This window comes from Cololabis saira, chromosome 4 (assembly GCF_033807715.1).
Source record: "Cololabis saira isolate AMF1-May2022 chromosome 4, fColSai1.1, whole genome shotgun sequence".
Taxonomy (NCBI): Eukaryota; Metazoa; Chordata; class Actinopteri; order Beloniformes; family Belonidae; genus Cololabis; species Cololabis saira.
The window spans coordinates 52,025,867-52,051,388 of NC_084590.1; the positions used below are offsets into that span (position 1 = coordinate 52,025,867).

Below are 25,522 nucleotides of genomic sequence, written 5' to 3' on the forward strand. Positions count from 1 at the left end.
TTTCTTGAAATTTTGACTTTTTTCTTGAAATTTCGACTTTTTTCTTGAAATTTCGACTTTTTTCTTGAAATTTTGACTTTTTTTCTCAAAATTTCGACACACAATAGATTAATATTAATAACCCAATATCTGATACAGTTTGTCACCTTCACGACACGTATTGTGACGTTTTTGTATCGCAAAATTTCGTGGCACGATATATTGTTACACCCCTATCGGTGACTGACGCAGGGCTGTGATTGGTGACTGACGCAGGGCTGTGATTGGTGGGTGACTGACGCAGGGCTGTGATTGGTGACTGACGCAGGGCTGTGATTGGTGGGTGACTGACGCAGGGCTGTGATTGGTGACTGACGCAGGGCTGTGATTGGTGGGTGACTGACGCAGGGCTGTGATTGGTGACTGACGCAGGGCTGTGATTGGTGGGTGACTGACGCAGGGCTGTGATTGGTGACTGACGCAGGGCTGTGATTGGTGGGTGACGCAGGGCTGTGATTGGTGACTGACGCAGGGCTGTGATTGGTCGGTGACTGACGCAGGGCTGTGATTGGTGACTGACGCAGGGCTGTGATTGGTGACTGATGCAGGGCTGTGATTGGTGACTGACGCAGGGCTGTGATTGGTGACTGACGCAGGGCTGTGATTGGTGACTGACGCAGGGCTGTGATTGGTGACTGATGCAGGGCTGTGATTGGTGACTGACGCAGGGCTGTGATTGGTGACTGACGCAGGGCTGTGATTGGTGACTGACGCAGGGCTGTGATTGGTGACTGACGCAGGGCTGTGATTGGTGACTGACGCAGGGCTGTGATTGGTCGGTGACGCAGGGCTGTGATTGGTGGGTGACCGACGCAGGGCTGTGATTGGTGACTGACGCAGGGCTGTGATTGGTGGGTGACGCAGGGCTGTGATTGGTCGGTGACTGACGCAGGGCTGTGATTGGTGACTGACGCAGGGCTGTGATTGGTGACTGACGCAGGGCTGTGATTGGTGGGTGACTGACGCAGGGCTGTGATTGGTGACTGACGCAGGGCTGTGATTGGTGACTGACGCAGGGCTGTGATTGGTGACTGACGCAGGGCTGTGATTGGTGACTGACGCAGGGCTGTGATTGGTGACTGACGCAGGGCTGTGATTGGTGACTGCAGGGCTGTGATTGGTGACTGACGCAGGGCTGTGATTGGTTGTCCTGCAGCACTTTTTTTCTTGAAATTTCAACTTTTTTTTGAAATTTCGACTTTTTTCTTGAAATTTCGACTTTTTTCTTGAAATTTCAACTTTTTTTCTTGAAATTTCAACTTTTTTTCTTGAAATTTCAACTTTTTTTCTTGAAATTTCAACTTTTTTTTCTTGAAATTTTGACTTTTTCTCGACATTTCAACTTTTTTTTCTTGAAATTTTGACTTTTTTCTTGAAATTTCAACTTTTTTTCTCGACATTTCAACTTTTTTTTCTCGAAATTTCGACTTTTCTTGAAATTTCGACTTTTTTCTTGAAATTTCGACTTTTTTCTTGAAATTTTGACTTTTTTTCTCAAAATTTCGACACAATAGATTAATATTAATAACACAATATCTGATACAGTTTGTCACCTCCACGACACGTATTGTGATGTTTTTGTATCGCAAAATTTTGTGGCACGATATATTGTTACACCCCTATCGGTGACTGACGCAGGGCTGTGATTGGTGACTGACGCAGGGCTGTGATTGGTGACTGACGCAGGGCTGTGATTGGTGACTGACGCAGGGCTGTGATTGGTGACTGACGCAGGGCTGTGATTGGTGACTGACGCAGGGCTGTGATTGGTGACTGACGCAGGGCTGTGATTGGTGGGTGACTGACGCAGGGCTGTGATTGGTGGGTGACTGACGCAGGGCTGTGATTGGTGACTGACGCAGGGCTGTGATTGGTGACTGACGCAGGGCTGTGATTGGTGACTGACGCAGGGCTGTGATTGGTGACTGACGCAGGGCTGTGATTGGTGACTGACGCAGGGCTGTGATTGGTGACTGACGCAGGGCTGTGATTGGTGACTGACGCAGGGCTGTGATTGGTGGGTGACTGACGCAGGGCTGTGATTGGTGACTGACGCAGGGCTGTGATTGGTGACTGACGCAGGGCTGTGATTGGTGACTGACGCAGGGCTGTGATTGGTGACTGACGCAGGGCTGTGATTGGTGACTGACGCAGGGCTGTGATTGGTGACTGATGCAGGGCTGTGATTGGTGACTGACGCAGGGCTGTGATTGGTGACTGACGCAGGGCTGTGATTGGTGGGTGACGCAGGGCTGTGATTGGTGACTGACGCAGGGCTGTGATTGGTGACTGACGCAGGGCTGTGATTGGTGACTGACGCAGGACTGTGATTGGTGACTGATGCAGGGCTGTGATTGGTGGGTGACGCAGGGCTGTGATTGGTGGGTGACGCAGGGCTGTGATTGGTGACTGACGCAGGGCTGTGATTGGTGGGTGACGCAGGGCTGTGATTGGTGACTGACGCAGGGCTGTGATTGGTGACTGACGCAGGGCTGTGATTGGTGACTGACGCAGGGCTGTGATTGGTGACTGACGCAGGGCTGTGATTGGTCGGTGACGCAGGGCTGTGATTGGTGACTGACGCAGGGCTGTGATTGGTGACTGACGCAGGGCTGTGATTGGTGACTGACGCAGGGCTGTGATTGGTGACTGACGCAGGGCTGTGATTGGTGACTGACGCAGGGCTGTGATTGGTGACTGACGCAGGGCTGTGATTGGTCGGTGACGCAGGGCTGTGATTGGTGACTGACGCAGGGCTGTGATTGGTGACTGACGCAGGGCTGTGATTGGTGACTGACGCAGGGCTGTGATTGGTGACTGACGCAGGGCTGTGATTGGTGGGTGACGCAGGGCTGTGATTGGTGACTGACGCAGGGCTGTGATTGGTGGGTGACGCAGGGCTGTGATTGGTGACTGACGCAGGGCTGTGATTGGTGACTGACGCAGGGCTGTGATTGGTGACTGACGCAGGGCTGTGATTGGTGACTGACGCAGGGCTGTGATTGGTCGGTGACTGACGCAGGGCTGTGATTGGTGACTGACGCAGGGCTGTGATTGGTGACTGACGCAGGGCTGTGATTGGTGACTGACGCAGGGCTGTGATTGGTGACTGACGCAGGGCTGTGATTGGTGACTGATGCAGGGCTGTGATTGGTGACTGACGCAGGGCTGTGATTGGTCGGTGACTGACGCAGGGCTGTGATTGGTGACTGACGCAGGGCTGTGATTGGTCGGTGACTGACGCAGGGCTGTGATTGGTCGGTGACTGACGCAGGGCTGTGATTGGTGACTGACGCAGGGCTGTGATTGGTGGGTGACTGACGCAGGGCTGTGATTGGTGACTGACGCAGGGCTGTGATTGGTGACTGACGCAGGGCTGTGATTGGTGACTGACGCAGGGCTGTGATTGGTCGGTGACTGACGCAGGGCTGTGATTGGTGACTGACGCAGGGCTGTGATTGGTGACTGACGCAGGGCTGTGATTGGTCAGTGACTGACGCAGGGCTGTGATTGGTGACTGACGCAGGGCTGTGATTGGTGACTGACGCAGGGCTGTGATTGGTCGGTGACGCAGGGCTGTGATTGGTGGGTGACTGACGCAGGGCTGTGATTGGTCGGTGACTGACGCAGGGCTGTGATTGGTGACTGACGCAGGGCTGTGATTGGTCGGTGACTGACGCAGGGCTGTGATTGGTGACTGACGCAGGGCTGTGATTGGTGACTGACGCAGGGCTGTGATTGGTGACTGACGCAGGGCTGTGATTGGTGACTGACGCAGGGCTGTGATTGGTGACTGACGCAGGGCTGTGATTGGTCAGTGACTGACGCAGGGCTGTGATTGGTGACTGACGCAGGGCTGTGATTGGTGACTGACGCAGGGCTGTGATTGGTGACTGACGCAGGGCTGTGATTGGTGACTGACGCAGGGCTGTGATTGGTCGGTGACTGACGCAGGGCTGTGATTGGTCGGTGACTGACGCAGGGCTGTGATTGGTGACTGACGCAGGGCTGTGATTGGTCGGTGACTGACGCAGGGCTGTGATTGGTCGGTGACTGACGCAGGGCTGTGATTGGTTCTCCTGCAGCGCTGGGCGGGCCGACGGAGGAGGAGCTGCTGGAGCTGCTGGACCAGTGTGACCTGGCGCTGACCCGGACGCCGGACAGCACGCCGCGGGCCTCCACCTGCAGGTACGTTAGCGTTAGCTCCGCCCCCAACCCCTCCACCTGCAGGTACGTTAGCGTTAGCTCCGCCCCCAACCCCTCCACCTGCAGGTACGTTAGCGTTAGCTCCGTCCCCAACCCTCCACCTGCAGGTACGTTAGCTCCGCCCCCAACCCTTCCACCTGCAGGTACGTTAGCTCCGTCCCCAACCCTCCACCTGCAGGTACGTTAGCGTTAGCTCCCAACCCTTCCACCTGCAGGTACGTTAGCGTTAGCTCCTCCACCTGCAGGTACGTTAGCATTAGCTCCTCCACCTGCAGGTACGTTAGCTCCGCCCCCTCCACCTGCAGGTACGTTAGCTCCGCCCCCAACCCCTCCACCTGCAGGTACGTTAGCTCCGCCCCCAACCCCTCCACCTACAGTGTCCCAAATTCCCTAATGAGTAGTAAAAACAGTCGTTTACAAGGGAAGTTTAATTCAGAATCAGAAAAAGCTTTATTGCAGGTCAGACATAAATCAGACGAGAGAACTTGACTCCGGTTCACACCGATGGCTCCGTTAATACGGACGCCATTTTTTAGAGGAAGGATGACACTGGGATGGAGGAGGAGGGAAAAAAATATATTCACACTGTGTATTAATACCTAGTGTCAAGGTGCAAAAAAAACACCTCGGGACAGAAAAGCAACATACACACAACAATACAACATCATAACTTGCATGGGTATGGGGGTGGGCAAGTCGGGGGGTGCGGGGTCCCGGCAGCGTGGCGCTCGAACCCGGCGACCGTGTCAGGGAGGCTGATAAGAGGGGAGCCAGGGAAGGCGTTGAGAATGAGGGAGGTGTGGTTATCAGTAAAAGTGTGTGTGTGAGCGGTAAGTCTGTGAAAACTTTGCCCCAGAGCTGCTCCTTAGCCAGTGTCCTTGATGTTATCAGACGGCCCGGTACAGTTCTGATCCAGGTCCACAGACCCGGTACAGTTCTGATCCAGGTCCACAGACCCGGTACAGTTCTGATCCAGGTCCATAGACCCGGTACAGTTCTGATCCAGGTCCACAGACCCGGTACAGTTCTGATCCAAGTCCATAGACCCGGTACAGTTCTGATCCAGGTCCACAGACCCGGTACATTTCTGATCCAGGTCCATAGACCCGGTACAGTTCTGAAACAGGTCCACAGACCCGGTACAGTTCTGATCCAGGTCCACAGACCCGGTACATTTCTGATCCAGGTCCATAGACCCGGTACAGTTCTGAAACAGGTCCACAGACCCGGTACAGTTCTGATCCAGGTCCACAGACCCGGTACAGTTCTGATCCAGGTCCATAGACCCGGTACATTTCTGATCCAGGTCCATAGACCCGGTACAGTTCTGAAACAGGTCCACAGACCCGGTACAGTTCTGAAACAGGTCCACAGATGTTCTGGAGAGGGGAGGGTTAGTGGGGGCAGAGTCATCTTGTTTACATTCCACCAGGGAGATTGTGACTGGAGCAGCGGGCCAAGCTGCTCTGTCAAGGCCAGATTATAGAATCAACAATTATATTGAAAAGAACAGACAGACCCAGTAATTTTCCGTCTGCCTTCAGTCTCTGGTTCATTAATGGCGACTCCAATCAGACGAATTTGTGATCAATTCCCTCCAAGCCGAGCTTCCAACTTCTCCAAGGTCTTATCCATCTTGCCAATGAGCTCAAAGACGCCGCCAGCCTGAGATTCTGTTCAAGAATCACATCCAGCTTACGGCTTTGCTCCCCCAGCGTTAAAGTCTGAGTGTTGATCACCTTGCTTGATCCTTCAGCCACGTCCGGCAGCTCTGAAAGAGCCAGAACAGCTGTCGACCACTTACGCGTTTGTCGGTAGACCAGGAATCCCCCTCCTCCAATCAGGAGAAATCCTGCTATCATAAATCCAATTATGAAGGATCTTCAACGTCCTCCACAGACAGAATCACCAAACACAACGGTTTCCAGTGTTTCCAGGAATCCATTGTGTATCCAGCAAAAAACATCCCATCGGGGCAGGAGGGCTCCCTTACCCCCTGACTTCTGATTGTGCTGAGAGACCAGTTAATCAATTCCATGATTGTAGAGTTTGGGAGGAGTGAAAAGGAGAGACTCTGAAGACGAGACAGGACAAAAGCAGCAGGGCAGATTGATAAGGGAGAGGAGCAGAAAAAGCGTCCGCCTTCGCTGAGAGCTGGAAGAAGATCACGTAAACACCTAATTGGGAATGATAATGGCCATTCTGAATTACACTTAATTCCGAAGTAAGTGTTTGGTTTATTCCGATTTTAAATCCGAATAGAATAATTCCAGATCATGTTTACACTCATTCCTCTCTAAATGAATCCCGGTCTTTCTTTCTGCTCGTTCCCTCCCCGTCTGTCTCCATGATCTTATATTCCACTGGGCTGGTTTTCCTAACAAAGTTAAAGATGCAGCAGCAGTAAACGCTGGTCAAGAGCAGAGACATTTATTTAATAAATAGAAATCATTAAAAGAACAGATGGAAACAGGAAACATCAAAACAGCCCCCTTTTCTCCACTTTCCAATCTCCCATCAAATCACATCACTTTATGCTATTCTTTTCAAAACTTTCTTTTCCTCTTGCTGGAACCTTGTCCCATTTTGAACATTTAATCAGTTTTGTTTTTAGCCTTAAATTAGTCAATTTTCTAAGGTTTTAAATTTCTGTATATTATTTTGCACAAGATTTTGTCACCATCTTTTTTTCACCTAGTTTTAGGGACGTCTCCCGTAGACCAGTGATTCTTAACCATAGGGCCGCGGCCCACACTTGGGCCGCGAGCGCCATCTAGTGGGCCGCCAAAAAAATTCAGTTTTGTACGTGTGGGCCGCGAGGGCCGCGGGACTGCATAGCAACTCCCAACCAAATGAGGAGAAGAAGACACTCAGCTAGCTGTACGTGTAATAGTAATAGAAATGGTGTGTATTTACAGAGTAAATCCTTAATTTTGCACAGAGTAGGTTTAGATCCGCCAGGATCAGGGATCGATTACTTGGGTCTGCGCCCAGAGCGAGTGAGCGCGGCGTGATCATTTATCCCGGCGCGTCCCCGCGGCCGGGGAGGTCGGCTGAGGCTGCCGCTCGGGCGGTGGGCACAAAGTTTTTCATCAAACATATCCACTCAAGTCTGAACTGAAGTCACAGAAAAATAAACTGACCATCTTAAAACATCCTGCCCATGTTTGGGTCCAGATACAGCTGTGAAGCAGCTTTCTCCACAGTGAACATAATTAAAACTAAATATCGTTCCAGGCTCAACAATGAGCACCTCCACATGCATATGAGAACCTGACACCATCCAGCCCAGATTTAAAGTCCTGACAGGAGAAGTTAGAGCTCAGTTCTCTCACTGAACAACAGAAAGTGGGGGCATAAGATTATAAGAGGGGAAGAAAGAAAAACTGTTAAATTGTTAAGATGTGTTTATATTAATTTAGTATAAAAATGTGTTGAGACAATTAACAAAGAAAAGGGGAAATTCAAACTGCTGGTAGAGAAATAAAATAAGATAGCATTTGAAAAATAAAATTAAATCTACTTTATTTTTAAGAGAAAAAAATATGTTTAATTCAAGTTAAACATGTCAATTGGCAAATATGTACTTTTTTTATATAACAGTCAGATGCAGATGTTGATACAACTATGAGGCTACTTGAATATATACACACATATATATATATATATATATATATATATATATATATATATATATATATATATATATATATATATATATATATATATATATATATATATATATATATATATATATATATATATATATATATATATATATATATATATATATATATATTATGATGTTCTGGACCTTTGCTTGAGTATATTTTCTCTAAATGGACCTCTTAAAGTTTTAGTTGAATACCCCTGCTATACAATTTTAATATTTAATGGGCCCCGGGCCACTCTGTACTGAAAAAATTGGGCCCCAAGGTCAGAAAGGTTAAGAACCCCTGCCGTCGACTAAGCGTCTTTTGGAAATTATTTTAGGCATACGTTTTAGTTTAACCACGCATCTGCTATTTTAGCCAGTTATTTTAGCTTTCTTAAGTTTCTTTCAGCTCATAAGTTTCCCGTTTTGACAGTTTGGTTTTAATGCTGATCATTTAGTGAACAATTGAAATTTGACTTCACAATTTTGGAAACCCCGACATTGTCAATGACAGTTTCAGTCACGAACATTAGACAAGAACATTAGACAAACATAGACGAAAAAACCAAAACCCCATTCCAATAGAAACCTCCTCTCGTATTACTTTTAAGTCCCTGACTTTCATAGTGGGTCCCAGACCGCAGGCTAACTCCAGGCTAACCGCAGGCTAACCCCAGCCTAGCATCTATTAAAGTAACACATTTAATACCCCAGGTATTTATGGAGAGGAGCATTTCTTACCCAGTCTCAGTGCCCTCCTGGCTCGGGGAACCCGTCACCGGGCCTCGGATCGGCCCATCGCCCCGATGCCACAGATGTTGGGATCCCGGGTTTCGGCACCAAAAATGTTAGGTCTAAATCAACATTATATAAATTCATAACGAGGAAAGACACAGAGACGGACTTGGAATGGTTTTAACACACTTCTGCAGAAGGAGGGGAGCAGAGGAGTGCAGGGCAACGAGGCCCTCATGGAGAACTCCTGAGTTTCCCCAAGATCCTCCTCCTCCTGCATGAGGCTTTTATTGAGAAACTTGACAGGAAATGACCAAATAAGGACAGTGAACAGAAAACAGTAGACAATGGGAGGAAGTGATAACGTGTGATTGAATACTGACACTACAGTAGACAGATGTCTCCAGACAGTCCAAACCCTGAGTAGATCAGGAAGTGGCTGCTGTGACTTCTGTTGACCAAGCATGTGACAGTTTCATAAGGACAAAACAAGTTCAAAGGTTGATTAACCTCGCAGAAGCCACGAGTTGCTCTCGCGCTGATTCAAACGTCTGACTCCAACCCCCCGACCAATCGGTGGCCTGTAGTGTGATGACATCACAGCCCGACTCAGCAGCTTAGAACCTCGGCAGAATAGTTACAGAAAAGTATCTACTCTGCACGCCTCCACAGAGTCGAGTAGAGTCCAGTAGAGTAGAGTCGTGCTGAGTAGGTACTGGTGGAAAAGAGCCATTTTTGAGTAAATAATGTTTAGTTTGGCATTTCGGACGCACCGCTTGTTGTTTGTTTGCTGATGATGTCACTTCCTGTCCCCGCAGCCTCCACTCCCAGTTCGGCGACTGCCTCCGACCGGACCGGCTGCACCCGTCGGGGGGGCGAGGACCAGCCGGAGGTTCCATGTGCGGCAGCCTCCCCCGACAGGCTCCGCCCCCCGTGCCCCTGAGCAAACCGGCCCGAGACCAAGGGTTCCCTCTGGGGCTGGGGAGTTTATGTGGCTCCGCCCACGGCCCTGGCCCCGCCCACGGCCCTGGCCCCGCCCACGGCCCTGGCTCCGCCCCCAGGCCGGACCGGGACCCGGGCTCGGTCCGCCGGGGCAGCTTCGTGGAGCGCTGCCAGGAGCTGGCCAAGGGCTCGGAGGCGTCAAGCTCCGGGTTCGGGGCCCCGCCCCCTCCGGAGGGCGGGAGGCGGAGCTCCGGGGCCCCGCCCCCCTCGGGGCCGGAGGGCGGGAGGCGGAGCTTAGCCGTGTGCAGCGAGCTGGAGGCCCGGTTCAGCTTCCGGACCCCGACCTCCTTCTCCGTGTCTCCCGGCGGCCGCAGCTCGTGCTCGGCGCCGCCGCCGTCTCTGTCGCCGTCGCCATCATCGTCCTCCTCGTCCTCTCAGCGCAGAGTCAGCCCCGCCTCCCCCACAAGCCCCGCCCGCTCTCTGGGGCCCGTCTCGCCCCGGCACGCCGCCCCGCCCTCTCCCACCGACCCCCCACCACCACCGCCGCCGCCGGCACCGGTGACGCCGCCCCCCGAGAGCCCGGCGGGCCCAGACGGCCCCGCCCCCCTCGCCGCCGCGGCTCCGCCCACCAGCCCCAAACCGCACATGAACGAGACCAGTTTCTGACGCTGAGCCGTCGCCGTGGTTACCAGCGCCGTGGTTACCGGCGCCGTGGTTACCGGCGCCGTGGCGGGAACACGGACCAGGTGGACCGGCGCCACCGGACCTCGGGGGGACGGGGGGCACACACGGCAAAAACCACAAATCTTAACAAGAATATTTATCTCATTTCTAGTTAAAATGTCTCATTTTTAGTCAAAAAACCCCATTACACTTAAAACAAGACTCATCACCAGAAAAATAACTTGTTATTTGACAATTTTCACCTGTTTCAAGTACATTTTCACTTGAAATAAGTAGAAAAATCTGCCAGTGTCGAAATGTTGAAAAAAAAGTCACAATTTTGTGAAAAAAGTCAAAATATCGAGGTTTCAAGTAAATTTTCACTTAAAAAAAGTAGAAAAATCTGCCAGTGGAACAAGATTTTTTGCTTGTAATAAGAAGATAAATCTTGTTCTACTGGCAGATTTTTCTACTTTTTTTAAGTGAAAATTTACTTGAAACAGGTGAAAATAGTCAAATCAAACAATAAAACCAAATTTTGTCGACATCTCGACATTTTTCTCAAAATTAAAAAAAAAAAAAGTTGAAATAAAGTTGAACAAAGTCAAAATGTCGTTGGAAAAAACAACAATTTCCACCTGTTTCAAGTAGATTTTCACTTAAAATAAGTAGAAAAATCTGCCAGTGGAACAAGATTGTTTTGCTTATAATAAGAAGATAAATCTTGTTCCACTGGCAGATTTTTCTACTTATTTCAAGTGAAAATTTACTTGAAACAGGTGAAAATTGTCACATAAGTTATTTTTCTGGTAATGAGTCTTGTTTTAAGTGTAATGAGATTTTTTGACTAAAAATGAGACATTTTAACTAGAAATAAGACAAATATTCTTGTTAAGATTTAGAGTTTTTGCAGTAACGAGTCGGTCGTCACTGCCCCCTGGTGGCCGCGTTGCCTAGCAACCCCTGGTGGACGCGTTGCCCTAGCGACCCCTGGTGGACGCGTTGCCTAGCAACCCCTGGTGGACGCGTTGCCTAGCAACCCCTGGTGGACGCGTTGCCTAGCAACCCCTGGTGGACGCGTTGCCTAGCAACCCCTGGTGGACGCGTTGCCTAGCGACCCCTGGTGGACGCGTTGCCCTAGCGACCCCTGGTGGACGCGTTGCCTAGCAACCCCTGGTGGACGCGTTGCCTAGCAACCCCTGGTGGACGCGTTGCCTAGCAACCCCTGGTGGACGCGTTGCCTAGCAACCACATGGACACCAGTACCGCACCGAGGTCGGTTTGGACCGGTTCTCCCCCCGAGAGAGAGAGCTGGTTCTGATCCAGAACTGGAACCTCCGTCCCGCCGGGACCAAACGGCGAGTAACGGCGGTAACTCCTCCGGCTGGCGGTGCAGAACCAGGAGGGACCGGTGTTACGGGTCGGACCGTAACTCCTCCGGCTGGCAGAGGGGCCGGTGTTACGGGTCGGACCTGGTCCAGAACCGGGTCCAGGAGGGACCGGTGTTACGGGTCGGACCCGGTCCAGAACCGCTCCAGGAGGGACCGGTGTTCTGGACCGGGTCCAGGAGGGACCGGTGTTCTGTCAGTCCACGCTGCCCGTCCAGATCTGCTACGTTGTGTTTCTGCACAGTCCATTTTCAAAGTTTGTTTCCCACGCCCATCATTTTCTGCCTCCCTTCAGTCCACGCTGCGGCTAACGCTAACGCTAACATCCTCAAAATAAATCTGCTAACGCTGAGAAACGTCTTGAAAATAGATAAGAAGAAATAACCAGAGCTGGTAGAGGAGCCAAACACTGTACTCGAGTAAAAGTACTGTTACTTCAGAATAATATGATAGGTCATTAAGAACGTTCTTATTTACAATGACGGCCTGAAGAGACAAGGAAGTGGTTTAGGGAGTAAAACACAGTAAAGGAAGTGGTTTAGTGAGTAAAACACAGTAAAGGAAGTGGTTTAGGGAGTAAAACACAGTAAAACACAGTAAAGGAAGTGGTTTAGGGAGTAAAACACAGTAAAACACAGTAAAGGAAGTGGTTTAGGGAGTAAAACACAGTAAAACACAGTAAAGGAAGTGGTTTAGGGAGTAAAACACAGTAAAGGAAGTGGTTTAGGGAGTAAAACACAGTAAAGGAAGTGGTTTAGGGAGTAAAACACAGTAAAACACAGTAAAGGAAGTGGTTTAGGGAGTAAAACACAGTAAAGGAAGTGGTTTAGGGAGTAAAACACAGTAAAACACAGTAAAACACAGTAAAACACAGTAAAGGAAGTGGTTTAGGGAGTAAAACACAGTAAAACACAGTAAAGGAAGTGGTTTAGGAAGTAAAACACAGTAAAACACAGTAAAGGAAGTGGTTTAGGAAGTAAAACACAGTAAAACACAGTAAAGGAAGTGGTTTAGGGAGTAAAACACAGTAAAGGAAGTGGTTTAGGGAGTAAAACACAGTAAAGGAAGTGGTTTAGGGAGTAAAACGCAGTAAAGGAAGTGGTTTAGGGAGTAAAACACAGTAAAGGAAGTGGTTTAGGGAGTAAAACACAGTAAAGGAAGTGGTTTAGGGAGTAAAACACAGTAAAGGAAGTGGTTTAGGGAGTAAAACACAGTAAAGGAAGTGGTTTAGGGAGTAAAACACAGTAAAGGAAGTGGTTTAGGGAGTAAAACACGGTAAAGGAAGTGGTTTAGGGAGTAAAACACAGTAAAGGAAGTGGTTTAGGGAGTAAAACACAGTAAAGGAAGTGGTTTAGGGAGTAAAACACAGTAAAACACAGTAAAACACAGTAAAACACAGTAAAGGAAGTGGTTTAGGGAGTAAAACACAGTAAAGGAAGTGGTTTAGGGAGTAAAACACAGTAAAGGAAGTGGTTTAGGAAGTGGTTTAGGGAGTAAAACGCAGTAAAGGAAGTGGTTTAGGGAGTAAAACGCAGTAAAGGAAGTGGTTTAGGGAGTAAAACACAGTAAAGGAAGTGGTTTAGGGAGTAAAACACAGTAAAGGAAGTGGTTTAGGGAGTAAAACACAGTAAAACACAGTAAAACACAGTAAAGGAAGTGGTTTAGGAAGTAAAACGCAGTAAAGGAAGTGGTTTAGGGAGTAAAACACAGTAAAGGAAGTGGTTTAGGGAGTGAAACACAGTAAAGGAAGTGGTTTAGGGAGTAAAACGCAGTAAAGGAAGTGGTTTAGGGAGTAAAACACAGTAAAGGAAGTGGTTTAGGGAGTAAAACACAGTAAAGGAAGTGGTTTAGGGAGTAAAACACAGTAAAGGAAGTGGTTTAGGGAGTAAAACACAGTAAAGGACGTGGTTTAGGGAGTAAAACACAGTAAAGGAAGTGATTTAGGGAGTAAAACACAGTAAAGGAAGTGGTTTAGGGAGTAAAACACAGTAAAGGAAGTGATTTAGGGAGTAAAACACAGTAAAGGAAGTGGTTTAGGGAGTAAAACGCAGTAAAGGAAGTGGTTTAGGGAGTAAAACACAGTAAAACACAGTAAAGGAAGTGGTTTAGGGAGTAAAACGCAGTAAAGGAAGTGGTTTAGGGAGTAAAACACAGTAAAGGAAGTGGTTTAGGGAGTAAAACACAGTAAAGGAAGTGGTTTAGGGAGTAAAACACAGTAAAGGAAGTGGTTTAGGGAGTAAAACACAGTAAAGGAAGTGGTTTAGGGAGTAAAACTCAGTAAAACGCAGTAAAGGAAGTGGTTTAGGGAGAAAAACTCAGTAAAACACAGTAAAGGAAGTGGTTTAGGGAGTAAAACGCAGTAAAGGAAGTGGTTTAGGGAGTAAAACACAGTAAAGGAAGTGGTTTAGGGAGTAAAACACAGTAAAGGAAGTGGTTTAGGGAGTAAAACACAGTAAAGGAAGTGGTTTAGGGAGTAAAACACAGTAAAGGAAGTGGTTTAGGGAGTGAAACACAGTAAAGGAAGTGGTTTAGGGAGTAAAACACAGTAAAGGAAGTGGTTTAGGGAGTAAAACACAGTAAAGGAAGTGGTTTAGGGAGTAAAACACAGTAAAACGCAGTAAAACACAGTAAAACACAGTAAAGGAAGTGCATGTTTTGATAGTTAGCATAAATGGATAGATGCTATCGTTTCTGCGGCGGTAGCATGTTTGGACGAAGCAGCAGAACTGGACAGAACACGGGTCTCCTGCAGAACCTGCAGAACCTGCAGAACCTGCAGAACCTGCAGAACCTGCAGAACCTGCTGGGGGACGGGTCGGAACCCCAGAGGGTTCTGGTTCCTCCGGCGGGACCGGACGATCCATGAACTTCACAGACATCCGGTTTTTGTTTGGAAATGACAAAATAAAAATAGAGAAATAATCCAAAATAATCAGTCTCCCACCTTTTGTTTTGATAATAAAAAACGGATCGTTATCCGTTATCCGTTTTCCGATTTCCGATTTCATTGATGTGTTTGAAAATCAAAATTGGGAATTAAAACAGTGGGTGGAAAACTCTTTTCTGTATTTCCTATTTCCTATTCATTTCGGGCGGGGGCGGTGATGTTAGAGTTCACGCAGCTTTTTCTTTTACGCTGCAGCTGAACGGACTGTCACAACATCACAGTGTTGTGACAGTCCGATCAGCTGCAGCGTCCAATCAATAACATAAACTGAACTCTAACATAACAAAACGGATAACGTTTTCCGTTTTTTTTTTATGGAAACAAAAGGTGGGAAAGCGGATTATTTCTCTATTTTTATTTTGTCATTTAAAAACAAAAAACGGATGTGAAATACACGGACCCCAGGAACCACAAACCTGTGCTTCTTTCTTTCTTTCTTTCTTTCTTTCTTTCTTTCTTTCTTTCTTTCTTTCTTTCTTTCTTTCTTTCTTTCTTTCTTTCTTTCTTTCTTTCTTTCTTTCTTTCTTTCTTTCTTTCTTTCTTTCTTTCTTTCTTTCTTTCTTTCTTTCTTTCTTTCTTTCTTTCTTTCTTTCTTTTTCCTTCCTTCCTTCCTTCCTTCAGTTATTCTGCAGAATCGGATCAAGAGCGAACGATCAGGTCTGGACCTGGACCTGGACCCGGACCCTGGTCTGAACTGGACTTGAGGAACTCTGACGTTTTTCATCCTGGAATATTCACTGCTGACTGATTATTGATGGATCAATAATGTGGTGATTGGTGGATCTGTGGCCGCCGGGCGGGTCCACGGTCGCCACGGTGACGGTCGCCACGGCGACGCCTCAGGAACTCTAGAACTTTGTGATGTCTGAGTTAACCGGGTTTAACTAAGTTAACCGGGTTTAAATGAGTTAACTGGGTTTGGTTTAACTGTTAACTGAACTAACTGGTTCAACTAAGCTCAGGTTGAACTTTGACCTTTGACCTCAGACGATCCCGATCTCCGGCTCCAGAACCGGCTTTTCCACAAAACCTTTTTTCTAGTGAAACACTGTAACTAAACTTTAATATTTGTTACTTTCCTTCGTTTGTGTCGGTTTTTCCTGGTGTTTTTGTTTCAGATTAAACTTATATTTATATTTACTGGCTGGAAGTCGATGATTTCAGGACAAACGTCCCCTAAACGTCCCCGGGTCTGCAGATCTGGGGCCGGATTCACAAAACATTCTTAAGAAATAAAATCTTCTTAAGTTCAGTCTTAAGAAGAAAAAAGAGAAGAAGTCATATTCTCCAAAAAAGTTCTTAAGTATTTTCTTAAGTTTCTGCTTAAGAAAAAACTTAAGAATAAATGGTTTTCTTGAAATAAAGGTTCTCCAATTTGTTCTTGACTTTTTTCTTAACTTTAAGACAACCTTGACCTGTTTTAAAATGTCTTCTGTGAAAAGGTAATAATAATAATAATAATAATAATAATTAAAGCTGCAAGCAGCGATGAACGGGCCCTCGCACTCACGGCCACCGTCCCCCATAAGCATATCAGACATGACACCACCCACGACTTCCTATGTCAAACCATTCAAAAGTTATAGCAGAAAAAAGGGACAACCAATCAGAGGAAGGGGCGGGGCTAATTAAGGCCAAAGAAGCTCAAGGACTCATTACAGAGTCCCATGACACCACCCACGACTCCCTATGTCAAACCATTCAAAAGTTATGGCAGAGAATAGTATTCTAGGGGGCGCTGTTGAGCCGTTAGGCCACGCCCATTAATGCAAACCATGAAATATCAAATTTATCGCCAAGTCTGTCTTGGTGCAAAATTTGGTGCCTTTTGGGGAACTATCAAATATGGACCAATCAGATTAAGGGTGGGCTTTTTGGCGTCTAGCGTCGCCACGGTAACACTTTTGAAAGAGAAAAGTAATGCGTGGTGTCGGAGGATGGAGACGCACATTTTGATGTATAACACACTTGGGTGCACGTTACGGTTCGGGCTGTATTAACTGCCGAAGGAATGGCAAAAATTGCACCAAAATGACACGACTAATTCAAAATGGCCGACATCCTGTTGGGTTTGGGCCATGGCTCCAAGAGACTTTTCTTTAAGTTGCGACATGATACAGGTGTGTAGCGACTTTCGTGCATGTACGTCAAACCGTATTGTGGGGCTTGAGGCACAAAGTTTTCTAGGGGGCGCTGTTGAGCCATTAGGCCATGCCCATTAATGCAAACCATTTAATATCACATTTATCACCAGGACTGGCTTGGTGCAAAATTTGGTGACTTTTTGGGCACGTTTAGGGGGAAAAAAGGCCCTCCTTTTGTCAGGAAAAAAAAAAAAAATAAATAATAATAATAATAAAAATTCCTGCAAATACAATAGGGCCTTCGCACTGCAAGTGCTCGGGCCCTAATAATAATAATAATAATAATAAAAATAATAATAATAAGCCTCTAATATCCCCTTTTTCAACACATTTCAGACAAGTTTAGACTAGTAGGTCATAGTTTGAGGATATACTTTGTAATTAATTACACAAAGAGCCTGTTAACTGTTTGTTAGCATGTTAGTTAGCGTGCTAGTTAATTATTACTAATTTTCCCCAATAGTATTTTTTTTCGCACATTAATCTCATCCAGAACCTTGAAAAGTTCCTGCATCTCTTTTTCTCTTTCTCCATGTTTAGTGACTGACGGTTAAGACCCAAACTACCTGTTTATATAATATATTTATATATAAATGTAGTTTGTTGGCGCGTGCAATGACATATTTTAAGAAGTTCTTAAGTAAGAAAAATAAGAAATTCGTAAGAAATGGCAGTTCTTAAGACGGTTCTTAAGAAAATATTGAGGAATTTCACATAAGAACTTTCTTATGAACGTCTTAATTTTAGATCTTAAGACATTTCTTAAGATCGTTCTTAAGAACATATTGGTGAATCCGGCCCCTGATGAACGAGAGAACGACAGCGGAGGAAAAGAGAAGGCTTTTATTTGGGGGAATGAAGGAGGAAGAGGAAGATGAGGAAGAGCAGCAGCTCTTCATCCCACCCACACCAGGATGATGAGGAGGAGGAAGAGGAGGAAGAGGAAGATGAGGAAGAGCAGCAGCTCTTCATCCCAGCCACACCAGGATGACGGTGACGTTGTCGGCGCAGCCTCGTCTCACCGCCTCCCCGGCCAGCTGCTGGCAGGCCCCGTCCAGCCGGACCTGGTCCTGGGGGGACCTGGACCTGGACCTGGGACCGGGACCCGGGTCAGAGTCCGGGTCAGAGTCCTGCGGAGCAACAGAGAGTTACAATCAGAGACTACGTTTACATCAGTCAGAACTGGGGTTACAGGGACCTATATCCAGGGCTGCACATAAGTGGCCGCCAGAGCGCATGCGCCGTCAAAATCCTCAGTGCGCTGTCAATCTTGTGCCGCGAAGCGCTTTTGCGTACCAACAGCTGGGGCTCATATTATTGGTTGTGGCCAGACCAGAATACTAATATTAAAACATCTATTGCGAGAGCTTTTCCCCAGAACTGCCACTCAAAGTTGGTACTGGCCAATCACAGCGCGTCCTCCCCCTCCATACTCGTTGGGCAGGAAGAGAGGTAAGGATCAGCTTTACTGAACAAACCCCCACACGTCTCGTCAAAATGTCCAAGAAGCAAGCGCCATTAAGTAATTATTTTGGCGTTCCACCACCACCAACTACAAAGAGACGCCAAACTGAACCACTACCCGTGGATAGAAACAGAAAACGTGTGTTCGCCGAGAAGTGGCTGCATGATGTTACGCGGCGACGCGTACCGTACGTTTGCGTTCCCGCGTATCCTACCCCGTAAGCTCTGCGTTGGTGCAACGCGGAACCATAAATCAGCCAGTGTCCGTCACTGCGTGCAGCAGTTTCCTGCGCCAGCTAGATGCTGCTCTCTGATTATGGCTCACAGTTTATGAAAACCCCAAATAAAAAATAAATTAGAGAATATTTTATGAAATCAATAAACAATTCCATCATCAAAATTATAACAAATAAAGGTTCAACATATCTTGCTTTGCATGTAATAAGACTAGGTAATATATTAGTTTCACCTTTTAAGTTGAATTATTGAAATAAATTAACTTTTACATCATATTCTAGTTGAATTATTGAAATAAGTTAACTTTTACACCATATTCTAGTTGAATTATTGAAATAAATTAACTTTTACACCAAATTCTAGTTGAATTATTGAAATAAATTAACCTTTACACCATATTCTAGTTGAATTATTGAAATAAGTTAACTTTTACACCATATTCTAGTTGAATTATTGAAATAAATTAACTTTTACACCATATTCTAGTTGAATTATTGAAATAAGTTAACTTTTACACAGCCCTGGTTATTATGGCATTTAATCTCTATTTTAAACAGGCCTTGAATGTCTTAAAAACAAGCTTTTGATTGTTTTTTTCTAAATAAATGAGAAATTCAGCCTCTGATCCGTGTCTTTATCTTCCCATTCTCTAACCTCATTATCATTAACATTATTAATTATCATTAACATTAACCTCATTATCTATGCAGGATTCTGAGGGGGCGGGGCTATGATAATGAGCTCTGTGCTGATTGGCTGGTGGATTCTGAGGGGCGGGGCTATGATAATGAGGTCTGTGCTGATTGGCTGGTGGATTCTGAGGGGCGGGGCTATGATAATGAGCTCTGTGCTGATTGGCTGCCTGAATGACGGGTATCAGGAGGACACAAAGACCCCGTCCACACGTAGCCGGATGTCTGCGGATATCTGCTAAACCGGAGATATTTTCCTACGTTTGGACCTGTCATCCACACGAAAACGCAAATAAACGAAGGTTTAAAAAAACTCTGCAAAGTGAAGATTTTTGAAAACTCTGTTTATGTAGATGCGTGTAGACAGAGAACCGGAGTTTTGCGTTTTCGAACGTCACATTATGCTCCAAAACAACAACAAATCTGCTCTGACGTGCGACCTTTGTTTCCTACAGAACTACAGATGATCCACCATCTGTTCTCTATTTATTAAATAAATGGTCTCTGCTCTGGACACCGCTTACTGCGTTACACCGACACAGAGGCTACGCCGTAGGGTACGCGGCGACGCGCAGCCCTACGGTGCAGAGCCGCAGAGCCCGCAGAGCCGCGGCTCTGCGGGCTCTGCGGTGCAGCTTCCCCGGGAGCAGCAGATGATCTACAGGTTAGAATGCTTATGAATGTGGTGGAAAACGCAGATCTTCGGTTACGTGTGGAAGGGTTTTTTTTTTAAAACGATGTAATGTGGATGCAAATTATTTTATAAACGGAGGGGGGAAATATTGGTTTTTAAAAATCCCCGGCTACGTGTGGACGGGGTCTAAGCCTCTCCGGGCAGAAGAGCAGCGGCTCGTAAACTATTACTGATTTATGGTTGTGGATTAAATGCAGAACCATAATTCAGTTAAACCGTGTCCCGTATGAGCGTCAGTGACTAAATCAATTCATGTCTTTATTTTCTGTCGGACTAACTGGCTGCAGAAACCGTCATGACGAGGAACGGCTGATCAGTTAGTGAAATGAGAAGTTATTTCTCTGATTCCTCCTCATTTCACTACTAGTCAGGGACAAACCCTAAGATGATAACTCTGCTCACGCTTCTGGGTAAAGTTATTAACTTATGTTTTAGTTATTAGGAACCCCTAGGAGGAATAATAGGGTGTTTCATCTTGGATTGTTTTGCTGGTGACCACTGGAGGCGCTGTAACATTCAAATACTCAATTCATGCATATGCTCACAATAATGGTCACAATGTACAGTTTATATGCAAAATCCTCAATGTTCAACATTTTATATTTAGGGAAATGGATAAAACATCAATTGAAAAACTTTTTTTTAATTGTATTTCTATATTTTGTCCAATATTGGTTAAAAAATATGACTTTTTTATAGGCGTTTCTAACACACACATAATAACCATCTTTTTTCTTTTTGCAGTGAAACACATTTTCTATGAAATCCTGTGTCAAAAACGTCTATAAAAAAGTGATATTTAGTATCCAATATTAGCTAAAATATTACAAAATGATTCATAAAGGCTTTTTTAGTATTGTTTTATCTATTTCCTTAGATATACAATGTTTTAATCTTGACAATTATGCATATAGTCCTGGGGGAGGAGTCAGAGTCCTGGGGGAGGAGTCAGAGTCCTGGGGGCGGAGTCAGAGTCCTGGGGGAGGAGTCAGAGTCCTGGGGGCGGGGCCAGAGTCCTGGGGGAGGAGTCAGAGTCCTGGGGGAGGAGTCAGAGTCCTGGGGGAGGAGTCAGAGTCCTGGGGGAGGAGTCAGAGTCCTGGGGGAGGAGTCAGAGTCCTGGGGGAGGAGTCAGAGTCCTGGGGGCGGAGTCAGGGGGAGGAGTCAGAGTCCTGGGGGAGGAGTCAGAGTCCTGGGGGCGGAGTCAGGGGGCGGAGTCAGGGGGCGGAGCCAGAGTCCTGGGGGCGGAGTCAGGGGGCGGAGTCAGGGGGCGGAGCCAGAGTCCTGGGGGAGGAGTCAGAGTCCTGGGGGAGGAGTCAGAGTCCTGGGGGAGGAGTCAGAGTCCTGGGGGAGGAGTCAGAGTCCTGGGGGAGGAGTCAGAGTCCTGGGGGAGGAGTCAGAGTCCTGGGGGAGGAGTCAGAGTCCTGGGGGCGGAGCCAGAGTCCTGGGGGCGGAGCCAGAGTCCTGGGGGCGGAGTCAGAGTCCTGGGGGCGGAGTCAGAGTCCTGGGGGCGGAGTCAGAGTCCTGGGGGCGGAGTCAGAGTCCTGGGGGCGGAGTCAGAGTCCTGGGGGAGGAGTCAGAGTCCTGGGGGCGGAGTCAGAGTCCTGGGGGAGGAGTCAGAGTCCTGGGGGCGGAGTCAGAGTCCTGGGGGAGGAGCCAGAGTCCTGGGGGAGGAGTCAGAGTCCTGGGGGAGGAGTCAGAGTCCTGGGGGAGGAGTCAGAGTCCTGGGGGAGGAGTCAGAGTCCTGGGGGAGGAGCCAGAGTCCTGGGGGCGGAGTCAGAGTCCTGGGGGCGGAGCCTCACCTGCAGGACGTCCAGCACGAACCTCACGGCCTCGTCGGCCGAGAAAACCTTGAACAAGCCGTCGCAGGCGAGGAGGATGAACCTGCGGGGGAAAAGAGAGGGGGTTACCACGGCAACGCCCCCACGGAGGCCTGGGCGTTACCACGGCAACGCCCCCACGGAGACGTTACCACGGCAACGCCCCCACGGAGACGTTACCACGGCAACGCCCCCACGGAGACGTTACCACGGCAACGCCCCCATGGCAAATTTCAACTTTTTTCTTGAAATTTCAACTTTTTTTCTCAAAATTTCGGCTTTTCTCCACATTTCGACTTTTTTCTCAAAATCTCTGCTTTTTTTCTTGAAATTTCAACTTTTTTCTCAAAATTTTTAATTTTTTTCTCGAAATTTCGACTTTTTTCTCACGGCAACGCCCCCACGGACGCGTGGGCGTTACCACGGCAACGCCCCCACGGAGGGAGGCGGGGCCTCGGAGACGCTCCTCTAGCTTCACTGCTGACGTCTTTCCCTCTCGGCATCGACACCTGAACTCCCTGAATCTGCTGCTGATCAATAATCAATGATGTTTTTATCGTTGATTGTTTCCAGAACGGCATAAAGCAGTTTTGAGTCCACGACTTTCTCTCTCATGCGTTTAGTCTAAGCTTCTATTTACATCTTTATCTCTTGAAAATGTACTTAGTTTTTTGAATAATTATAAATATAAAAGTTTTTTTTAATGATTTCAAAGTGAAAAGGTTCTATTCTGGTGTTTGGAGGTATTTATTTATTTAAAAACCACTTTTAAAAGACTTAAATGGGTTCAGACTTCAACAGGACTGAACTCTTTAGATCCTTTAATGTTTGGTTCATTTATTCCCTCGTTCATTCTCTCTTTCTACCCCTGTACAGGACGTCTACAGCTCTAACAAAGGTACGTTTAAGACTTTTTAATACTATTTTCAAACTAAATTTAAGACCAAAAAGACACTAAGAAATCCAGCGCTGAGGTCGAGGTTGCCAGATCTGACAGATTCCAGCGAAAACGTGATGAAAAACCCACCGAAATAATGAAAAATCAGCCCAAATCTTACATTCTCTATGTTAGAACCGTAAATTATTAAATGCATTATAAATTTAAAGTCATAAGCAAATGAAGCCAAAAGAAGTTCAGGCTCCAAACAAAGACTACAATTAAATTAAGCAGATTAAAGCAAATATTAAGTGTATTGTGCAAGTTTCTACTTTTCTCTGCCATAAAGGAAACCTTTTTGTTAATAATTTCTCCTAAATATTTTGTAAAAACCAGGAAAAGCAGCTCAAATATATATTTTTCGGCCCAATTGGGCAAACGAAAAAACGCACGAACGCACGCACGCACGAAAAAACGCAAAAACGCACGAAAAAACGCACGCAAAAGCCTGTCATTGGCCCCGCCCCTTTCACCTGTCATTGGCTGAGGACATGACATGATGACATGAGGAATGCACGAAAAAACGCACGAAAAAACGCACGCAAAAACGCACAAATGCACGAAAAAACGCATGAAAAAACACACAAATGCACGAAAAAACGCACGCAAAAACGCACGAAAAAACGCACGCACAAATGCACGAAAAAACGCACAAATGCACGAAAAAACGCACGCAAAAACGCACAAATGCACGCAAAAACGCACAAATGCACGAAAAAACGCACAAAAAACGCACGAAAAAATGCACAAATGCATGAAAAAACGAACGCAAAAACACACGCAAAAACGCACAAATGAACGAAAAAACGCACAAACGCACAAAAAACGCACGAAAAAATGCACAAATGCACGAAAAAACGAACGCAAAAACACACGCAAAAACGCACAAATGAACGAAAAAACGCACAAAAAACGCACGAAAAAATGCACGCAAAAGCCTGTCATTGGCCCCGCCCCTTTCACCTGTCATTGGCTGAGGACATGACATGATGACATGAGGAATGCACGAAAAAACGCACGAAAAAACGCACGCAAAAACGCACAAATGCACGAAAAAACGCATGAAAAAACACACAAATGCACGAAAAAACGCACGAAAAAACGCACGCACAAATGCACGAAAAAACGCACAAATGCACGAAAAAACGCACGCAAAAACGCACAAATGCACGCAAAAACGCACAAATGCACGAAAAAACGCACAAAAAACGCACGAAAAAATGCACAAATGCATGAAAAAACGAACGCAAAAACACACGCAAAAACGCACAAATGAACGAAAAAACGCACAAACGCACAAAAAACGCACAAACGCACAAAAAACGCACGAAAAAATGCACAAATGCACGAAAAAACGAACGCAAAAACACACGCAAAAACGCACAAATGAACGAAAAAACGCACAAAAAACGCACGAAAAAATGCACAAATGCACGAAAAAACGAACGCAAAAACACACGCAAAAACGCACAAATGAACGAAAAAACGCACAAACGCACAAAAAACGCACGAAAAAACACACAAATGCACGAAAAAACGCACAAGTGCACGAAAAAACGCACGCAAAAGCCTGTCATTGGCCCCTCTCACCTGTCATTGGCCCCTCTCACCTGTCATTGGCCCCTCTCACCTGTCATTGGCCCCTCTCACCTGTCATTGGCCCCGCCCCTCTCACCTGTCACTGGCCCCGCCCCTCTCACCTGTCATTGGCCCCTCTCACCTGTCATTGGCCCCTCTCACCTGTCACTGGCCCCTCTCACCTGTCACTGGCCCCGCCCCTCTCACCTGTCATTGGCCCCGCCCCTCTCACCTGTCACTGGCCCCTCTCACCTGTCATTGGCCCCTCTCACCTGTCATTGGCCCCTCTCACCTGTCATTGGCCCCGCCCCTCTCACCTGTCACTGGCCCCTCTCACCTGTCATTGGCCCCGCCCCTCTCACCTGTCATTAGCCCCGCCCCTCTCACCTGTCATTGGCCCCTCTCACCTGTCATTGGCCCCTCTCACCTGTCATTGGCCCCTCTCACCTGTCATTGGCCCCGCCCCTCTCACCTGTCATTGGCCCCTCTCACCTGTCATTGGCCCCGCCCCTCTCACCTGTCATTGGCCCCGCCCCTCTCACCTGTCATTGGCCCCTCTCACCTGTCATTGGCCCCTCTCACCTGTCATTGGCCCCGCCCCTCTCACCTGTCATTGGCCCCTCTCACCTGTCATTGGCCCCGCCCCTCTCACCTGTCATTGGCCCCGCCCCTCTCACCTGTCATTGGCCCCGCCCCTCTCACCTGTCACTGGCCCCTCTCACCTGTCATTGGCCCCGCCCCTCTCACCTGTCATTAGCCCCGCCCCTCTCACCTGTCACTGGCCCTTCTCACCTGTCATTGGCCCCTCTCACCTGTCATTGGCCCCTCTCACCTGTCACTGGCCCCGCCCCTCTCACCTGTCACTGGCCCCTCTCACCTGTCATTGGCCCCGCCCCTCTCACTGGCCCCGCCCCTCTCACCTGTCATTAGCCCCGCCCCTCTCACCTGTCATTGGCCCCGCCCCTCTCACCTGTCATTGGCCCCGCCCCTCTCACCTGTCATTGGCCCCGCCCCTCTCACCTGTCATTGGCCCCGCCCCTCTCACCTGTCATTAGCCCCGCCCCTCTCACCTGTCATTGGCCCCGCCCCTCTCACCTGTCATTAGCCCCGCCCCTCTCACCTGTCATTGGCCCCGCCCCTCTCACCTGTCATTAGCCCCGCCCCTCTCACCTGTCATTGGCCCCGCCCCTCTCACCTGTCATTAGCCCCGCCCCTCTCACCTGTCATTAGCCCCGCCCCTCTCACTGGCCCCGCCCCTCTCACCTGTCATTGGCCCCGCCCCTCTCACCTGTCATTAGCCCCGCCCCTCTCACCTGTCATTGGCCCCGCCCCTCTCACCTGTCATTAGCCCCGCCCCTCTCACCTGTCATTGGCCCCTCTCATC

The 25,522-nt window shown here is 47.7% G+C and overlaps 2 protein-coding genes across 2 annotated transcripts in view; one reads left to right on the plus strand and one right to left on the minus strand.

Moving 5' to 3' along the window:
* shkbp1 (SH3KBP1 binding protein 1) overlaps positions 1-10,400 on the plus strand; it is a 57,115-nt gene extending 46,715 nt beyond the window's left edge. The window contains exons 16-17 of the mRNA XM_061720062.1: positions 4,125-4,227; positions 9,454-10,400. Coding sequence (XP_061576046.1) covers positions 4,125-4,227; positions 9,454-10,243 — 893 coding nt within the window. The 3' untranslated portion in view covers positions 10,244-10,400. The remainder of the gene's footprint in view (positions 1-4,124; positions 4,228-9,453) is intronic.
* Positions 10,401-17,573: 7,173 nt separating this feature from the next.
* ilkap (integrin-linked kinase-associated serine/threonine phosphatase) overlaps positions 17,574-25,522 on the minus strand; it is a 47,860-nt gene continuing 39,911 nt past the window's right edge. Inside the window, exons 7-8 of the mRNA XM_061720616.1 lie at positions 21,606-21,687; positions 17,574-17,849 (exon numbers count right to left, since the gene is read on the minus strand). Of these exons, the coding sequence (XP_061576600.1) occupies positions 17,688-17,849; positions 21,606-21,687 (244 nt within the window). The 3' untranslated portion in view covers positions 17,574-17,687. The remainder of the gene's footprint in view (positions 17,850-21,605; positions 21,688-25,522) is intronic.